This window comes from Mesoplodon bidens (assembly GCF_964165515.1).
Source record: "Mesoplodon bidens genome assembly, chromosome: 2".
In the NCBI taxonomy this organism is placed as follows: Eukaryota; Metazoa; Chordata; class Mammalia; order Artiodactyla; family Ziphiidae; genus Mesoplodon; species Mesoplodon bidens.
The window spans coordinates 142,550,821-142,566,729 of NC_138177.1; the positions used below are offsets into that span (position 1 = coordinate 142,550,821).

At 39.7% G+C, this 15,909-nt stretch overlaps 1 protein-coding gene across 1 annotated transcript in view; it reads right to left on the reverse strand.

Annotated features, from left to right (window-relative positions):
- Positions 1-15,909, reverse strand: part of ZYG11B (zyg-11 family member B, cell cycle regulator) — a gene marked incomplete at its 5' end in the record, with an annotated part of 147,674 nt that overhangs the window by 85,914 nt on the left and 45,851 nt on the right. Inside the window, 5 exons of the mRNA XM_081223093.1 lie at positions 6,291-6,388; positions 7,701-7,753; positions 7,879-8,076; positions 15,133-15,180; positions 15,292-15,453. Coding sequence (XP_081079219.1) covers positions 6,291-6,388; positions 7,701-7,753; positions 7,879-8,076; positions 15,133-15,180; positions 15,292-15,453 — 559 coding nt within the window. The remainder of the gene's footprint in view (positions 1-6,290; positions 6,389-7,700; positions 7,754-7,878; positions 8,077-15,132; positions 15,181-15,291; positions 15,454-15,909) is intronic.

The following is a 15,909-nucleotide window of genomic DNA, read 5'->3' on the forward strand; positions in this document are numbered from 1 at the left end:
GGCCTCTCCCATTGCGGAGCACAGGCTCCGGACGTGCAGGCTCAGCAGCCATGGCTCATGGGTCCAGCCACTCCGCGGCATGTGGGATCTTCCCAGACTGGGGCACGAACCCATGTCCCCGGCATCAGCAGGCGGACTCTCAACCACTGCGCCACCAGGGAAACCCAATGTTTTGTTTTTTTAAAAAAAATATTTATTTACTTGGCTGCGCTGGGTCTTAGTTGCAGCAGGCAGGCCCCTTAGTTGTGGCATGCAAACTCCCAGTTGCAGCATGCATGTGGGATCTAGTTGCCCAACCAGGGATCAAACCCGGGCCCCCTGCACTGGGAGCATGGAGAGTCTCAACCACTGTGCCACCAGGGAAGTCCCAACCAATGGAATTTAGAGATGAATCCAAACCTGACCAGCAATTGCTTTATCTAATCAAGGCAAAGATTGACAAAAGGCCAGGATTCCTTGGCTTGACTCCTCACTGGGGACTTAAAGCCTTTTGCACAATAGTGGGTAACTTAGGAAGTGGAGAAGTTCCTGGTGAAGTCCTAATGTGGGCTACAGTTAGAGAGTTTAAAAAAAAATGTAAGGATTGACAGGATCATGAAAGTTGGGAGTGTTTTTTAAAAAAAATTTATTTATTTATGTATTTATTTGGCTGCATTGAGTTTTAGTTGCGGCCCACGGGCTCTAGAGCCTGCGGGCTTAGTTGCCCCGAGGCATGTGGGATCTTAGTTCCCCGACCAGGGACCGAACCCACGTCCCCTGCATTGGTAGGCAGATACTTAACCACTGGATCACCAGGGAAGTCCTGAAAATTGGAATGTTTAAACAGACTTTATGTAAAGAAGTTATGTCTCCTTTGCCTCAATATTTTATGGGAATGAGTATTATGTCTGGCTGGGGAACACTCTCCTACCTAGTACTGTAAGACCAAAATCTGTGGATGATGACAGTTAGGAATAAAAGGGTTAACAGAATTAAGGTAAAAGTTTGTAGGAGAATTGGTATGGTTGAACAGACTTTATGTGAAGTGGTTACATTTCTTTTACCTGATGGTATTATGAGAATGAACATTTTATTGACTGGGAAATGTTTCCACTACCTAACATCATAAAACAGAAAGCATGTAAATCCATCTTTCAAGCAATGTTAATTGACATGCTAAATGGGAACCAGTAGGACTGCCCAAGCCAATGCAATGTAGAATAGAAGCTGGAGTGCTGGTAGGGACAAATTCTCTGTGCCATAGCCCTATGTGAAGGACTGACTGGGGTTTATGGCAAAAGCCTGTGAGTGCCTACCAGAGATGATTACTGGGACTTTGGACTTGAGAATTTCTATTTGAGGGGCATTTACTACCTTGTTATTTGACATTAATTGAAGCTACCCTCATGACTGAAGGACAAAAAATGATCTTCAAACCTGAAATACCCAAGACGTTTTGAGTGATGTCAGAGAAACACTCTAATGGGGATGGCAGTGCCCAGAAGAGTTCCATAATAAAACGAAATTGGTTTATATAGGATCGTGCTACCTGGAGAACACAAGGAGGAGATACTCATGAGCAGGGAGCCTCTTTCTCCCTAGTCAGTCCCTAGGACTGACTTTGGAACTGCACAAGGAGCTGCCAGATTGTATAGTCACTTGGACGGTGCCCTATAAACAGCTCTCCAACAACCAACAAACAGCTGCTTGGTTTGTGGATAGCAGTTCCAAGGTAAACAGGCAACATCCTGTTTGGAAGGCCACCATTCTGATTGAAAAAGGTAAAACCAAAACAGCTCTGTGGACTGAACTGCATGCTGTTTTCCCAGCAAGGATGAAAAACTGAATAGTGGTAAAAGCCTCTGTTTGGGTTTCTTCATGGGCAGTGGCCAATGGTCTAGCCGTGTGTGTGGATACAAGGGCAATGGAAACCTGGTCATTAAGGCAGGACGTATCTGTGCCCATCAGAAGAACTCTCTCCCATGTTCAGAAGCTGACTGGAACTGACAAGCAGATATCCCAATGCTCTTGCTTGAGGCGGCCACCTGAGTCCATGAGATGAGTGGATATGGAGGAACTGCAGCAATGCAGAAATGGACTGAATCTAGACATATTCCTCTTGCATTTTGAGGCACAAAGTGCCAGAATCAAGGAAAACGTTTTCTATCCCTACAATGTCCACCAATGGGCAGAGAGATATCCTCCTCAGAGTAATAGTTTGAGAGAGAATTGGAATGGGCAATTAAAACATTAGTTATCTAAAATCAGAGATGGGAGGGAGGGGGGAGATATAGGCCTGAAGGGCTAGCTTTCACACCTTCACGAGTATATGTATGCTCACACTCAATATGAGTGGAGCTAAAAGAATGTCCCCGCTAGGGACTTCCCTGGTGGAGCAGTGGATAAGACTCTGCACTTCCAATGCAGGGGGCCCGGGTTTGATCCCTGGTCAGGGAACTAGGTCCTACATGCATGCCACAACTAAGAGTTTGCATGCCACAACTAAGGAGCTCACACGCCGCAACTAAGAAGCCCTGGAGCCACAACTAAGGAGCCCACATGCTGCAACCAAGGATCTGGTGAGGTGCAATTAAGACCCGGTACAACTAGATAGATAGATAGATAGATAGAACGTCCCCACTAGATATTCTCCTGTTTTTCTGGGGAACCTGGGGAAGAGGGAGTGGGAAAGGATGTTGATATGATTATGTAATTCTTGCTAAGGGAGGATACTGGTATAATGACTATACTTTTTTCTTCTTCCCCATATCACAACGTTTTTTAACTCCCCTACCTGGTGCAGTGGTCACAGAACCAGGGCTGCAACTACAAATGCTGGAAGCAGGGATGATTCCTAAGCAAGAAACTGTAACTATGTTGTAAACTCTTTTTTGTCAGGATTCCCAAGGGCCTAATGGGTTGGGTTATGCCTTAACTCCATCTGGCAAAATTGGGAATAACACTGAATGCAACTATATTGCCTTGTGGTAAAAACAGCCCACTAGGGCTTCCCTGGTGGCACAGTGGTTGAGAGTCTGCCTGCCGATGCAGGGGATGCGGGTTCGTGCCCCAGTCTGGGAAGATCCCACATGCCGTGGCGCAGCTGGGCCCGTGAGCCATGGCCACTGAGCCTGCGCGTCCGGAGCCTGTGCTCTGCAACGGGAGAGGCCACAGCAGTGAGAGGCCCGCGTACCACAAACAAAATAAATAAATAAATAAATAAATAACAGCCCACTAGTTCTGCACCTATGTAATCTTACCCTATCTGAATGACAGTGGACTGAGGGGGAGACACTTGCTAGACTAGTATTGCTGTTGGCAATCTAGACCAACACAGTGGCCAAAATTCATGTCCCTTCCAAAGGTGGAAAAGTTTGAGAGTACATGAAGAGAAGGAGGAATAGGAGCTGAGGGTACAGGAATGAATAAATAGGCTATGTAATAAGAGAAATTCAATATGACATTAACACATCAAAAAAGGCTCAGAGCAAGAGATGATATTATCTCTTAGTTAAAGAGCAATATATGGCTTCACCCTAAGACCACTTCTGCTTTTGGAGCCATACAAGATCTACTGGAAGCCTGCAAACCTCAGTGGCCTTGCCCTGGGAGACATCCCACCCTGACACCTCATTACCGTTTGTCAAAAGGGGATCCTTATGAATGACAAAAGACACTCCTATCACTCAGGAAATTATAAAGGTTTGAGGAGTTCTGTGCTAGGAACCAGGAACAAAGACCAAATATAGTTCTTATTTTATCTTCTGGTCTTTGATGACAGATCCCTTAAAACAAAATGATTGTAACAGTTAACAGATACTAGCACATTACTAGAGACCCATTCACTCATTAATAATTAGTCCAGTTTATCATATGAAAATGTCTCTCAGGGCAAGGGAGCATTCACCATGTTGGTGAATGCACTCACATGCCTGGATGGTGGGAAAGCCTAGCTCCATGGGGACAGAAGCTCCTGTGCTCAGAATCCTTCAGAACCCTGCCCTATGTATCTCTTAATCTGGCTGCTCATCTGCATCCTTTATAATAAACTGGTAAATATAATTAAATGTTTCTGAGGTCTGTGAGCTGCTCTAGCAAATTAATTGAACCAGAGGAGGGGGGGTCGTGGGAACCTCAGATCTACAGCTATTCAGTCAGAAGCACAGGTAACAACATAAACTTGGGATTGGCATCTGAAGTGGGGACAGCAGTATTGTGGGATTGAGCCCTTAACCTGTGGGATCTGACACTATCTCCAGGTAAACAGTGTCAGAATTGAGTTAAATTTGTTGGACACCCAGTCAGCGTCTGCTGAGAATTAGAGAACTGCTTGATGAGGTATGGAAAAAACACACACTTGGAGCCACAAAACACCTGTCTTGATTACTGTAGCTCTACAGTATGTCTTGAAGTCAGGTAGTATAACTCCTCCAATTTTGTTCTTCATTTTTCTAAGTTGTTTCAATATTCTAGGTCCTTTGCATTTCTGTATGAATTTTAGAATCAGCCTGTGAATTTCTCTTCTGCTAAGACTGCTAAGATTTTGACTGGGACTATATAAATCTACAACACATTTGGAGAGAATTGCCATTTTAACAATAGTAAGTCTTCTAACTTGTAAGTGCCCTCCTTCTCTCTATTTGGTTAGGCCTTCTCTAACGTCTCTCAGCAATGCTTTGTTTTTCTCAGTGTACAGGTCTTGTACATCTTTGTCAGATATACCCCTAAGTATTTCATAGTTTTTGGTAAAACTGTAAATGTCATTTTTTCATTTATATTGGTTGTGGCTAATATAAAGAAGTGCAACTGATTTGTGTATATTGATCTTGTATCCTGGAACCTTGCTAAACTCACTCATTAAGTCTAGTTGCCCTCTTGTAGATTTCATGGGATTTTTCTACACAGATATCACGTCACCTGTGAATAAAAACAGTTTTACTTCATTCTTTCCAATCTGGATGCCTTCTGTTTCTTTCCTGATCACACTGGACAGAACCTTCATTACAATGTTCAATAGCAGTGAGGTTGGACATCCTTGCCTTGTTCCTGATCTTAGAGGGGAAACAGTCACATTTAATTTTTCACTTTTAATTTTGATGTTAGCTGTAGGATATCCTTAGATGCTCTTTCTGCATCTACTGAGATGATCAGATTGTTTTTCTTTCCTGGTCTGGTAATAGGATGAAACACATTGATTTTCAAATGTTAAACCAACTTTGCATTCTTGGAATAACCTCCTTGGTCCTTTTTATATACTGTTGGGTTCCATTTGTTAAAAAATTTTAAAGAATTTCCTCATCTATGCTCATGAGAGATATTGTTCAGTAATTTTCTTATGTCTTTGCCTGGTATTGATATCAGGATAATTCTGGTGTTCTTTCTTTCTAATTTTTTTTAAACCAGCTTTCTTTCAGTTTGGATATTTTCTATTGCTGTGTATTCAATTTCACTGACCTTTTCTTATTTGTATCTACTCTTAAGCTCACCCAAATATTTTTCATGTCAAATTTTTATTTTTTTTTAAACATTACTTTTCCTCCTCTTAATTTCATGTTTTCTTTAAAATCTTGGATCGTATCTGTAAAAAAAGTTTGAATTTTTTTTCCTGCTAATTCCATCATCACTACCACTTCTGGGTCTGTTTCCATTGTCTAATTTTTCTCCTGGTTATGGGTCATATTTTTCTGCTTCATCTTTCATCTAGCAACTCTTACCATATTACTAAACATGTTGTTGAGTGTATAGATTTTGTTGTCTTTTTTAAAAGAGTGCTAGTTTTTCTCTGACAGACAGTTTACTTGCAGAGCAGCTTGATCATTTCAAGACTTGCTTTTAAGCTTCACAGGGTTGCCTTAGAGAAACCTTTAATTTAGGGCTAGTTTAATCTTTTCTGGCATCTGTAGTGAATGTCCTGGGTATTAAGTTCTTTCCACTGTTTGGAATTCGAATATTTTCTAACCTGTGTAAGCTCCATGTGTTGTTCAGTTAGCAGCTCCTTGGTATTTGTACTTTCTCAGGCCTCAGGAAGTCTCACCCTAGGCATGCACAGCCTAAGACTCAAAAAACTCCTATGAAGATTTCTGAAGTTCTTTCTTAGAACAGTGTAAGTCTCATTCACCACTGTCATTGATTTCTAATATTGCCTAGCTCATTCTGAAAGTATAAATTTAGTTCATAACTTAAGATTCTCTTTACACTGTATTTTTAAAAGTCTGTGTCCTTAAAAATCAAACACAATTTAGAAATGGCTTTCCTGTGCAAGGAGAATTTCACTTGAAAAAGAAAAACACAGTTCTCTTTTTGGTACGTACGATTCTTGCTGCAGACATGCTGCATGGCCCAAACCGCCCATAGCTGGACTCCTGGTGTTGTGAAACAGCCAAGTAATGGGAAGAATGGATTAAAGGACCTAAAAGTTCAAAAGAAAAGAATAAAAGTTACTTCCTATACTTAGTGTCATTTTTTAAAGCAATGATTCCTGAGCTTTCTGCTACAGAAATTTCATCCTGCTATTTTTAAACTATATAAGTGGGTTTCTACAGAACATCTTTTCTTTGTCTTAGCCATTTGATAAACGAGTATATTCAGACAAAAGTCTTAGTACAGAAGATGGAAGGTAATCAGAACAACATACTTTTTCTCAAAAGCACCTGTTGGTCTTGAAGATATACATTTGAAGAATAGCAGCCTTTGGTTTGGAACTTAGATAAGGAGAAGTTAGTTGATAACTAACCAGAACAACACCATGTCGGAGCTCTAGAATTAGCCTTTCTACTTCTACAAGTCTTCTGCCCAAAAATGTACAGAACATAAGTTGGAATCAAAAGTGTTGGCAGCATCAGCATTTATAAAGTAGACAACAAAATAAATTGCAATAATAATATTTATGCAGCAATCTAGAATACTTCTGGTATATTAGTAACTTATCTATCAAGTCACCTAACTGTCATAAATAGAGTTAGAATCCAGTACGCCCTTTAGTAAATTATTATAAACTGTTTCCCTGAACAAATCAGGTGCTACTTCTAGTTCTCTCAATGTGTTCTCGTTTTAGACCTCCTTACATTAATACTCTACCTAAAACCTTCTGTCTCTACTTAATTATCTCTCAAAACTCAGCTCACAATCTACTTCCTCTGGAAGCTTTTTTTTTTTTTTTTTTTTTTTTTTGCGGTACGTGGGCCTCTCACTGTTGTGGCCTCTCCCGTTGCGGAGCACAGGCTCCGGACGTGCAGGCTCAGTGGCCATAGCTCACGGGCCTAGCCGCTCCGCGGCATGTGGGATCTTCCCGGATCGGGGCATGAACCCGTGTCCCCTGCATCACCACTCTGCCACCAGGGAAGTCCACCTCTGGAAGCTTTTTACCATTTTCCAATGCACATTCAGAGCATTCTATGTACGTAACTAGCATAGGAGTGAATTATTTCTGATTTACATTTGGTTTCCATCACTAGGCTGTAAAGTTCTTGTATGGAGGCACCATATCGTACTCATTTTGAATTTCAAAAGCATAGAACAAGACCGTGGCACCTGTTTTCAATAAATGTAGAACAAAGGAAGGACTGATGAATGATAGGTAGCAAAATAAATTTAAAATACTTTATTTTAAAGCCATTACGAAGACAGATGCCAAAGGGTAAAATCTACATCTAATAGGAATGATCTCTACACAAGCAAAATGACTAGATTACTGGCTTAATATTAATTATCTTGCTAGTTACCTGTACGCTACCATCTCGCATTCTGGAGTTGGCCATTTCAAAATTGCTGAATGCTGAAAGACACAAAGCATACAAGAAAGGGTTACAATATTTATTTAGCATTGCATTATGAGGGTTTGACAGTTTAACCATTATGAATGTTGTTTGTATGCTTCCAAAAAACACCAAATTAGCCTACCAGATCATCCAGAAGAGAATTCCTCTGGCTACGACTCAATGTCCAAGCTTGTTCTCCTCTAGATATTAAGTGGGCAATAATCCCAGCTGCAAAGTAACTGACTTCCACTTCAACACTATGTAGAAGGCTACTGATGTGGTCTATAAAATCCTTCCACATTAATTCAGAATGCAATTCTTGTACTTCAGCTATATTGTTCTGGAAAAAAAAGAAGATATAAAAATTAAAATAATATGTATAATAAATGGCTAAATGACACTGCAATGATTTAAATATGTATGGACAAAAGCAAATATTGTTGCTATGTTAGCACAGTGGGATTACAGGTGATTTTATTCCTCTCCTCCCCAAACAATAAAATAATAAAGAAACAGTAGCAAGTTCTGTTTCAGGTAAAACAGTAAACTAGATAACCTAAAAATTTCCTGCTATAAAATATCTAGAAGTGCTGAGTAAAAACAGGCAAACAAACTTTAAATATGTAACTTTTTTGGTGGGACAAAATGTAAACAGGGAATCAAACTAGAGCATAACAGGCTATCACCGGCCTGCAGGGGCAAGAGAACCGGGTTTTTTTGTTTTGTTTTGTTTTGTTTTTTCAGTACGCGGGCCTCTCACTGTTGTGGCCTCTCCCGTTGTGGAGCACAGGCTCCGGACGTGCAGGCTCAGCGGCCATGGCTCACAGGCCCAGCCGCTCCGCGGCATGTGAGATCTTCCCGGACCGGGGCACGAACCCGTGTCCCCTGCATCGGCAGGCGGACTCTCAACCACTGCGCCACCAGGGAAGCCCAAGAGAACCGGGTTTTAATAGACATACAAGGCAAGAACTTTCAAAGCATTACACCTCGGTAAAAGAGTGGATTGACATAAATACATAAAAAATAAGTAATCTGGGCTCTGGGCAATTTAGATTGTGCTTGATCTTCTCCAAAATGATCTAAGATTCAACTTATCTCACTACTCTGAAGATTAATCCTCATTCTTTTATTTATTTATTTATTTATTTTTGTCTGTGTCAGGTTTTAGTTGCGGCACGCAGAATCTTCGTTGAGGCATGCGGGATTTTTCATTGTGGCGTACGGGCTCTTTGTTGCGGCGCCTAGGCATCTCTCTCTAGTTCTGGTGAGTGGGCTCAGTAGTTGCAGTGCACGGGCTCTCTAGTTGTGGCACACGGGCTCCAGAGTGCGTGGGCTCTGTAGCTGTGGTGTGCAGGCTCCAGAGTGCATGGGCTCTGTAGTTTGCAGCACGTGGGCTCTCTCATTGAGGCACATGAGCTCAGTAGTTGTGGCGCATGGGCTTAGCTGCCCCATGGCATGTGGGATCCTAGTTCCCCAACCAGGGACTGAACCTGTATCCCATGCACTGGAAGGCAGATTCTTAACCACTGGACCAGCAGGGAAGTCCCTAATCCTCATTCTTAAAACTTCATTTGATCTACTATGAAATCATAATTCTCTTCCTAACACATTGATTCCATTTCTTAGGAACCAAAACCCCTGGCCTTTTCGTCAGTAAAAAACTATTCACTCCCTAGCGTAAGTCATTCTATAACAAATGAAAATGAAAGCTATCGTGTCCAAACGTATTCTCTGTAACGACTAACAAGTTTTCTTTTCCAATCATGGAAGAGTGAGGATGGAAGAGACAAGTGTAACTTTACTCACTACATGAATGTGTATAATCCTGTGCCTTTCCATCAGCATTAGTGATAAATCAATGTCTCCTATGTCCCTCTCTAATCTCACATATTCAAACAAGAAAAGGCATTTCACATTCATTTTTTTTAATTAATTAATTTATCTATTTTTGGCTGCATTGGGTCTTCACTGCTGCATGTGGGCTTTCTCTAGTTGCGGCGAGTGGAGGCTACTCTTCGTTGTGGTGCTTGGTCTTCTCATTGTGGTGGCTTCTCTTGTTGCGGAGCATGGGCTCTAGGCACACGGGCTTCAGTAGTTGTGGCTCGCAGGCTCTAGGGCACAGGCTCAGTAGTTGTGACGCACGGGCTTAGTTGCTCTGCGGCATGTGGGATCTTCCCGGACCAGGGATTGAACCTGTGTCCCCTGCATTGGCAGGCAGATTCTTATCCACTGCACCACCAGGGAAGCCCTCACATTCATTTTTTATACTCTTCCCTATTTATGTTTTTTAACACAGCATGTATCATTTTATAGTGACAAGAAAAGGAAAGATAGATATGTCTTTTAAAATAAACAAATTAAAAAAAGATAGTTCTCTGTCTCCTTCAAGCTTGGGGACGCTTGATAGAAAGAAATATAAAGACCTTCTGAGAAGGACACACCTTGTACTCAAAGCCCCACAGATGGTGATAAATTACAATTCACAATGAAAACAATCCATAATGAGTGAAATCATCAAATACAGTAGAAAATTAGACTCTCCCAAGAACCTCATGTAATATAAAATAGTACCTGATTTTAAAAAGTTAAACACACACACATACACACGAAAATGCAAAAGACAGCACCATTAAAACAAAAAACAACAGATAAGGAAAGATTTGGAATAGAGCATCAAAACAATTATGGCCATTCTTTCTTGCCATAAACAAGTTACTGGAAAATCAGACAAAATATATGAGAGAACTGTTTTCTGACAGCAGACAACTAGCTATACAGGAATGTGATCCCTGAGAGAAGATATTCAAATGGGGCAGTTTCTAGATTGCTATGCATATAAGGGGAACCTAAAGAGTTGGCAGTTTTGCTGAGTTGAGGAGACAGAGATCAGTCTTCAGGGTGGCCAAGGCAGCAAAAATTTGTACAACAGAGCAATGTAGAGGAAAAAGTTCCAAAGAAAGAGAAAGAAAGACATCTGCAGAGGGATCCCCTGAAATCTTTGGCTGAGTACTGATACGGAGTGAAACTCCATGAGGCCAGGGAAAGAACCACCAGAAAGCAGTACGTGAACAAATCCCAAAGTCACGCAGGGTTAGGAATAATTCACATTCTCACCAGCCAGAGTGAAGAGATCTCATAATAAACAAAACATTTGATAGTAGTGGGGTAACTAGGATAAAGTAGTAGGGTAAAGGCTGATCTGAAGCCACTTTAACAAAGCAAATATAGGCATACCTTGGAGATATTGTGGCTTTGATTTCAGACAACCACAATAAAGCAAATATCGCAATCAAGTGAGCCACACAAATTTCCTGGTTTCCAGTGCATAAAAAGTTATGTTTATACTATATTGTAGTCTATTAAGTGTGCAAAAGCATAATGTCTTTAAAAAAATGCAAATACCTTAATTAAAAATATTTATTGCTAAAAAATTCTAACCATTATCTGAGCCCTTCAGCAAGTTACAGTAGTAACGTCAAACATCACTGATCAGAGATCACCATAACAAGTATAATCATAATGAAAAATTCTGAAATGTTGCAAGAATTATCAAAATGTGACACAGAAACACAAGGTGAGTTAATGCTGTTGGAAAAATGGTGCGGACAGACTTGTTCGACACATAGTTGCCACGAACCTTCAATTTGTAAAAAACACAGTATTTGTGAAGTGCATAAAATGAGGTATGCCTATAAATAAGCTTTGAATGGAACAACTTGATCCATGAGTAGCTTAACTGAATGCCAGCACAAAGTCCAAGATTTTTTGAAGGAAAACAACAAAACTACTAATCAACAAAGTAAATTAAATTTCACAATGACTGCAACCAATTAAAAATTACCAGGCATACAAAGAGTCAGAAAAACATGATCCTTAAACAGGAGAAAAGTCAATCAATAAAAATAGACCCAGAAATGACAGGGATAATAGAATCAGTAGACAAGGATTTAAAACAGTTATTATCGGGACTTGCCTGGTGGCACACTGGTTAAGAATCTGCCTGCCAATGCAGGGGACATGGGTTTGAGCCCTGGTCCGGGAAGATCCCACATGCCATGGAGAAACTAAACCCGTGTGCCACAACTACTGAGCCTGTGCTCTAGAGCCCGCAAGCCACAACTACTGAGACTGCATGCCACAACTACTGAAGCCCACGTGCCTAGAGCCTATGCTCCGCAACAAGAGAAGCCACAGCAATGAGAAGCCCGAGCACTGCAACAAAGAGTAGCCCCACTCACCACGACTAGAGAAAGTCCATGTGCAGCAACGAAGACCCAACACAGCCAAAAAAATAAAATTAATTAATTAATTTAAAAACACAGCTACTGGGCTTCCCTGGTGGCGCAGTGGTTGAGAGTCCGCCTGCCAATGCAGGGGACACGGGTTCGTGCCCCAGTCCGGGAAGATCCCACATGCCGTGGAGCGGCTGGGCCCGTGAGCCATGGCCGCTGAGCCTGCGCGTCCGGAGCCTGTGCTCCGCAACGGGAGAGGCCACAACAGTGAGAGGCCCGCACAATGCAAAAAAAAATAAAAAATAAAAAAATAAAATAAAATAAAATAAAAACACAGCTATTATAAATGTTATAAATATGATACAAATGAAAGAAAAATATAAGAAGCCTGAGGAGAAAAAAATGAAGATATAAAAAAGATCTAAATGTAACTTCTAGAAATAATATATACATGTACCTGAAATGAAAAATATACTGGATGAGATTAACAGCAGATGATATGCTGCAGGAAAAAAATAATCAGTGAACTAAACAGAAAACAGCAAGGTCAAAACACAGAAAGAAAAAAGGAAAAAAACCTGCCAAAAAAGCCAGCAGAGTACTTCTGTGACTTTTGAGACAATTTTAAGCAATCTAACATACTTGTAATTGGAGTCTCAGAAAGAGAGGAGATAAGAGAGGGTACAGAAAAATATATTTGAAGAAATAATGGCCAAAATTTTTTCAAATTTATGAAAATTATAAACCTCAAAACCCAACAGAAAAATATCCACTTGGACTTCAATAGTGAGCAAAAATTTATCTTTTGAAAATTAAATCATAGACTTTTTCACATAAACAAAACCTAAATGAAAATTCATTGCCAGCTTACCTACACTAAAAGAAATGTTAAAAAAAAAAAAGAGTAGTATGAGAAATACATGGCTAAGTATAAAAGCCAAATTTCTCATTCTTAAATCTATTTAATGAAAGATTGATGAGGACTCTTGCTTCTGGTCAAGATGGACTAAAAGGGGCCAGATTTACTCTTCATTCTAAAACACCTGAAAAAACACAATATGAAACAACAGTTTTCAAGATACTAGACATTAGGTAATAAAGAACAGTGACCTTCAGAGATGGAAAACAAACAAGGTGAGATGCTGCCTTGAGAGAGCTTCCAGGCTGTGGCACAGGGATACAGAACTAAAAGCAGAGCCCAGTGGGCTCAAGGAGTTGAAGAGATGGAGCTGAGAGTCCAGGGAGACCAAGGCAATTCATAGGACTGAGTACTAGAGAGAAGACAGTGTACATGGAGAGAATCCAGAGAGCTGCAGGGAGTAGCACTCTACTCAGCAGAGTACTGATCAGAGCATGACTGTGAGAAAACTATTTGAAGGAAGAAAAAGAGCCATCAAAGTAAAGAATATACCAGGTCATTTCATAATGATAAAGGGGTCAATTAATTAAGAGGGCATAGCAGTTCTGTTTATGAACCTAATAACAGAACTTCAAAATATAGGAAGCAGAAGCTGATAGAATATAATTGCTAGAACAAGTAGGCAGAAAATCAGTAAGCCTGTGGTAGACTTGAATAATATCAACCTACTAGACCCAACTGACATTTATAGAATACTCTAACAATAGCAGAATATACATTCTTACCAAGTGCACAGGGAATACTTAACAGGATAGACCATATCCTGGGCCACACACAAGTCTCAATAAATTCAAAAGGACTTAAAGTATGTTCTCTGATCATGAAAAATTAAATTAGAATCTATATCTCAAAATAAATTATTGAAAAAAATTCAATCACAAAGTAATAGAGAAAGATATGGAAGGAAGCACACCAAGTTGTATTAATATTAATTACCTCACAGAGATGAAAATAAAGAAATGTTGGGGACAAAATCTTAACCTTTTTAAATACATTTTGCACTGTTTCACTAGCTACAATAAGCATGTATTCCTTTTTTTAAAAAAAAAATTTATTTATTTATTTGTTTTTGGCTGTGTTGAGACCCATTGCTGCTGCGCACAGGCTTTCTCTAGTTGCGGTAAGGAGGGGCTACTCTTCGTTGAGGTGCACTGGCTTCTCATTGCGGTGGCTTCCCTTGTTGCAGAGCGTGGGCTCTAGGCATGTGGGCTTCAGTAGTTGTGGCATGCGGACTCTAGAGCGCAGGCTCAGTAGTTGTGGCACACGGGCTTAGTTGCTCTGCGGCATGTGGGATCTTCCCGGACCAGGGTTCGAACCCGTGTCCCCTGCATTGGCAGGTGGATTTTTAACCAGTGCGCCACCAGGGAAATCCCCAGCATGTATTCTTTATGAAATTTTTTTAAAAAGCATTTTTAAAGTCCTATAAGATCTCTCTGAATATTTAAAATCAATTCCCTTTTTCCTTTTATAATGACTTGAGTCAAATTCTGTATCTAATAATCTACAAACCCAGAATAAAACAATCAAATACTATAATTTACTTAATACTCTATTACTGGGCATTTAGGTAGTTTTACATTTTCTGCTTTATATAACTAAAACTACAGTAAATAGATAGTCTTCCTAAAATGTCAGCCCTCAGCTTTCCCAAAAATCCATCTTTCATACTCCTGCATCTAGAAAACAAACACTAATCTATGCCTCCTGTGATCTAATTCCTCAAGAGCAGAGGTCTGCTTTGAAATGGGCTTTACCATATTGGGTACTTTTCCTGTTGCAGTGATTAAAGGTGATAAAATAATCTGATCCTCACCTTTGTCTCAAAATCCTAGAGGGCTCACTTTAACATATATCCAGTATACTTATGGAATATCTGATTTGTTAAACAGTTGTTTAAGTGGTAATTATCAATTACCAAACATAGAATCTAAGGACACTTGTAGGTTAGTGACATTTTTCATGAGATCTTTTTTTTCTGATTATACAAGTAAAATATGCTCACACTGAAGCTTTGTACTATACCAAAATATATAAAGAAAAGTATGTAATTTATATTTTTCCTTTTAGTGTGGTGAAAATCTTAATATGTATATATAATTTTGTAGCCTGCTTTTTTCACTTAATTATATTATATATATTTTCTAATGTCACTAAGTGTTTACAAATAGAGTAGCATCTTTCTATGTATTACCTCAGATGGAAAATAATTACAGCTTGAAATTAGCAGGAAATGCTTATATCTTACCAAAAGTCCTAGGACTTTCTGTTGAATGGATGACTCAGTTGGGAATGACTGTAAAAAAGAACGAGAAACCTATAACTAAAGAACCAAATATAATAAATAAATGCTCAAATCAATCAATAAATGAACGTCAAAAACTGTAGGCTAAATTCCCATTCTAACCTCTAGAACCCTCATGAAGAGTTCCAACCCTTGATTTTCAATAAAGTGTCTGCAAGTGGTTGGAGATTCATCTGTGAGGTTCCAAAGTGCACTCAAAGTAAACTTCAAAGTAGTGTCCACTGAATTTTGATTGGTTTTCTGCTTCACTATTTGAAGAAGTTGCTGAAAGGAGGAAAATAGAATTAATTTCTAATTACTGAATTGTTATTATAATTACTGGTAATAACACTGACTAACAAGTCCATGAGGATTAGTTTCATGGCTTCAAACATTTCCTATGAAGGTTCTTACAAGGACAACAAACAGCCTCTTGGATCAGACTTTTCCTTCAACAAGAAAAAAACAGAGGATTTTCATAAATACTTTTAAAATATTCTTATCATACCTATAATCTAATCACCTGTAAATAAAATGAAACGCAAGATGATTAAAGCTTAGGACCAACTATCTTACCCAACGGGTCACAACATATACTCATTTCAGATCCTGGCATAAAAAAGGTGGAGGGGTGAAGAGGGAATGAATCTAATATTTACTACACATCAGCAAATCATATCCTATATTGTAATATTGTCATCCCCATTTTTCAGGAGAGGAAATTGAGTCCGAGAAATATTA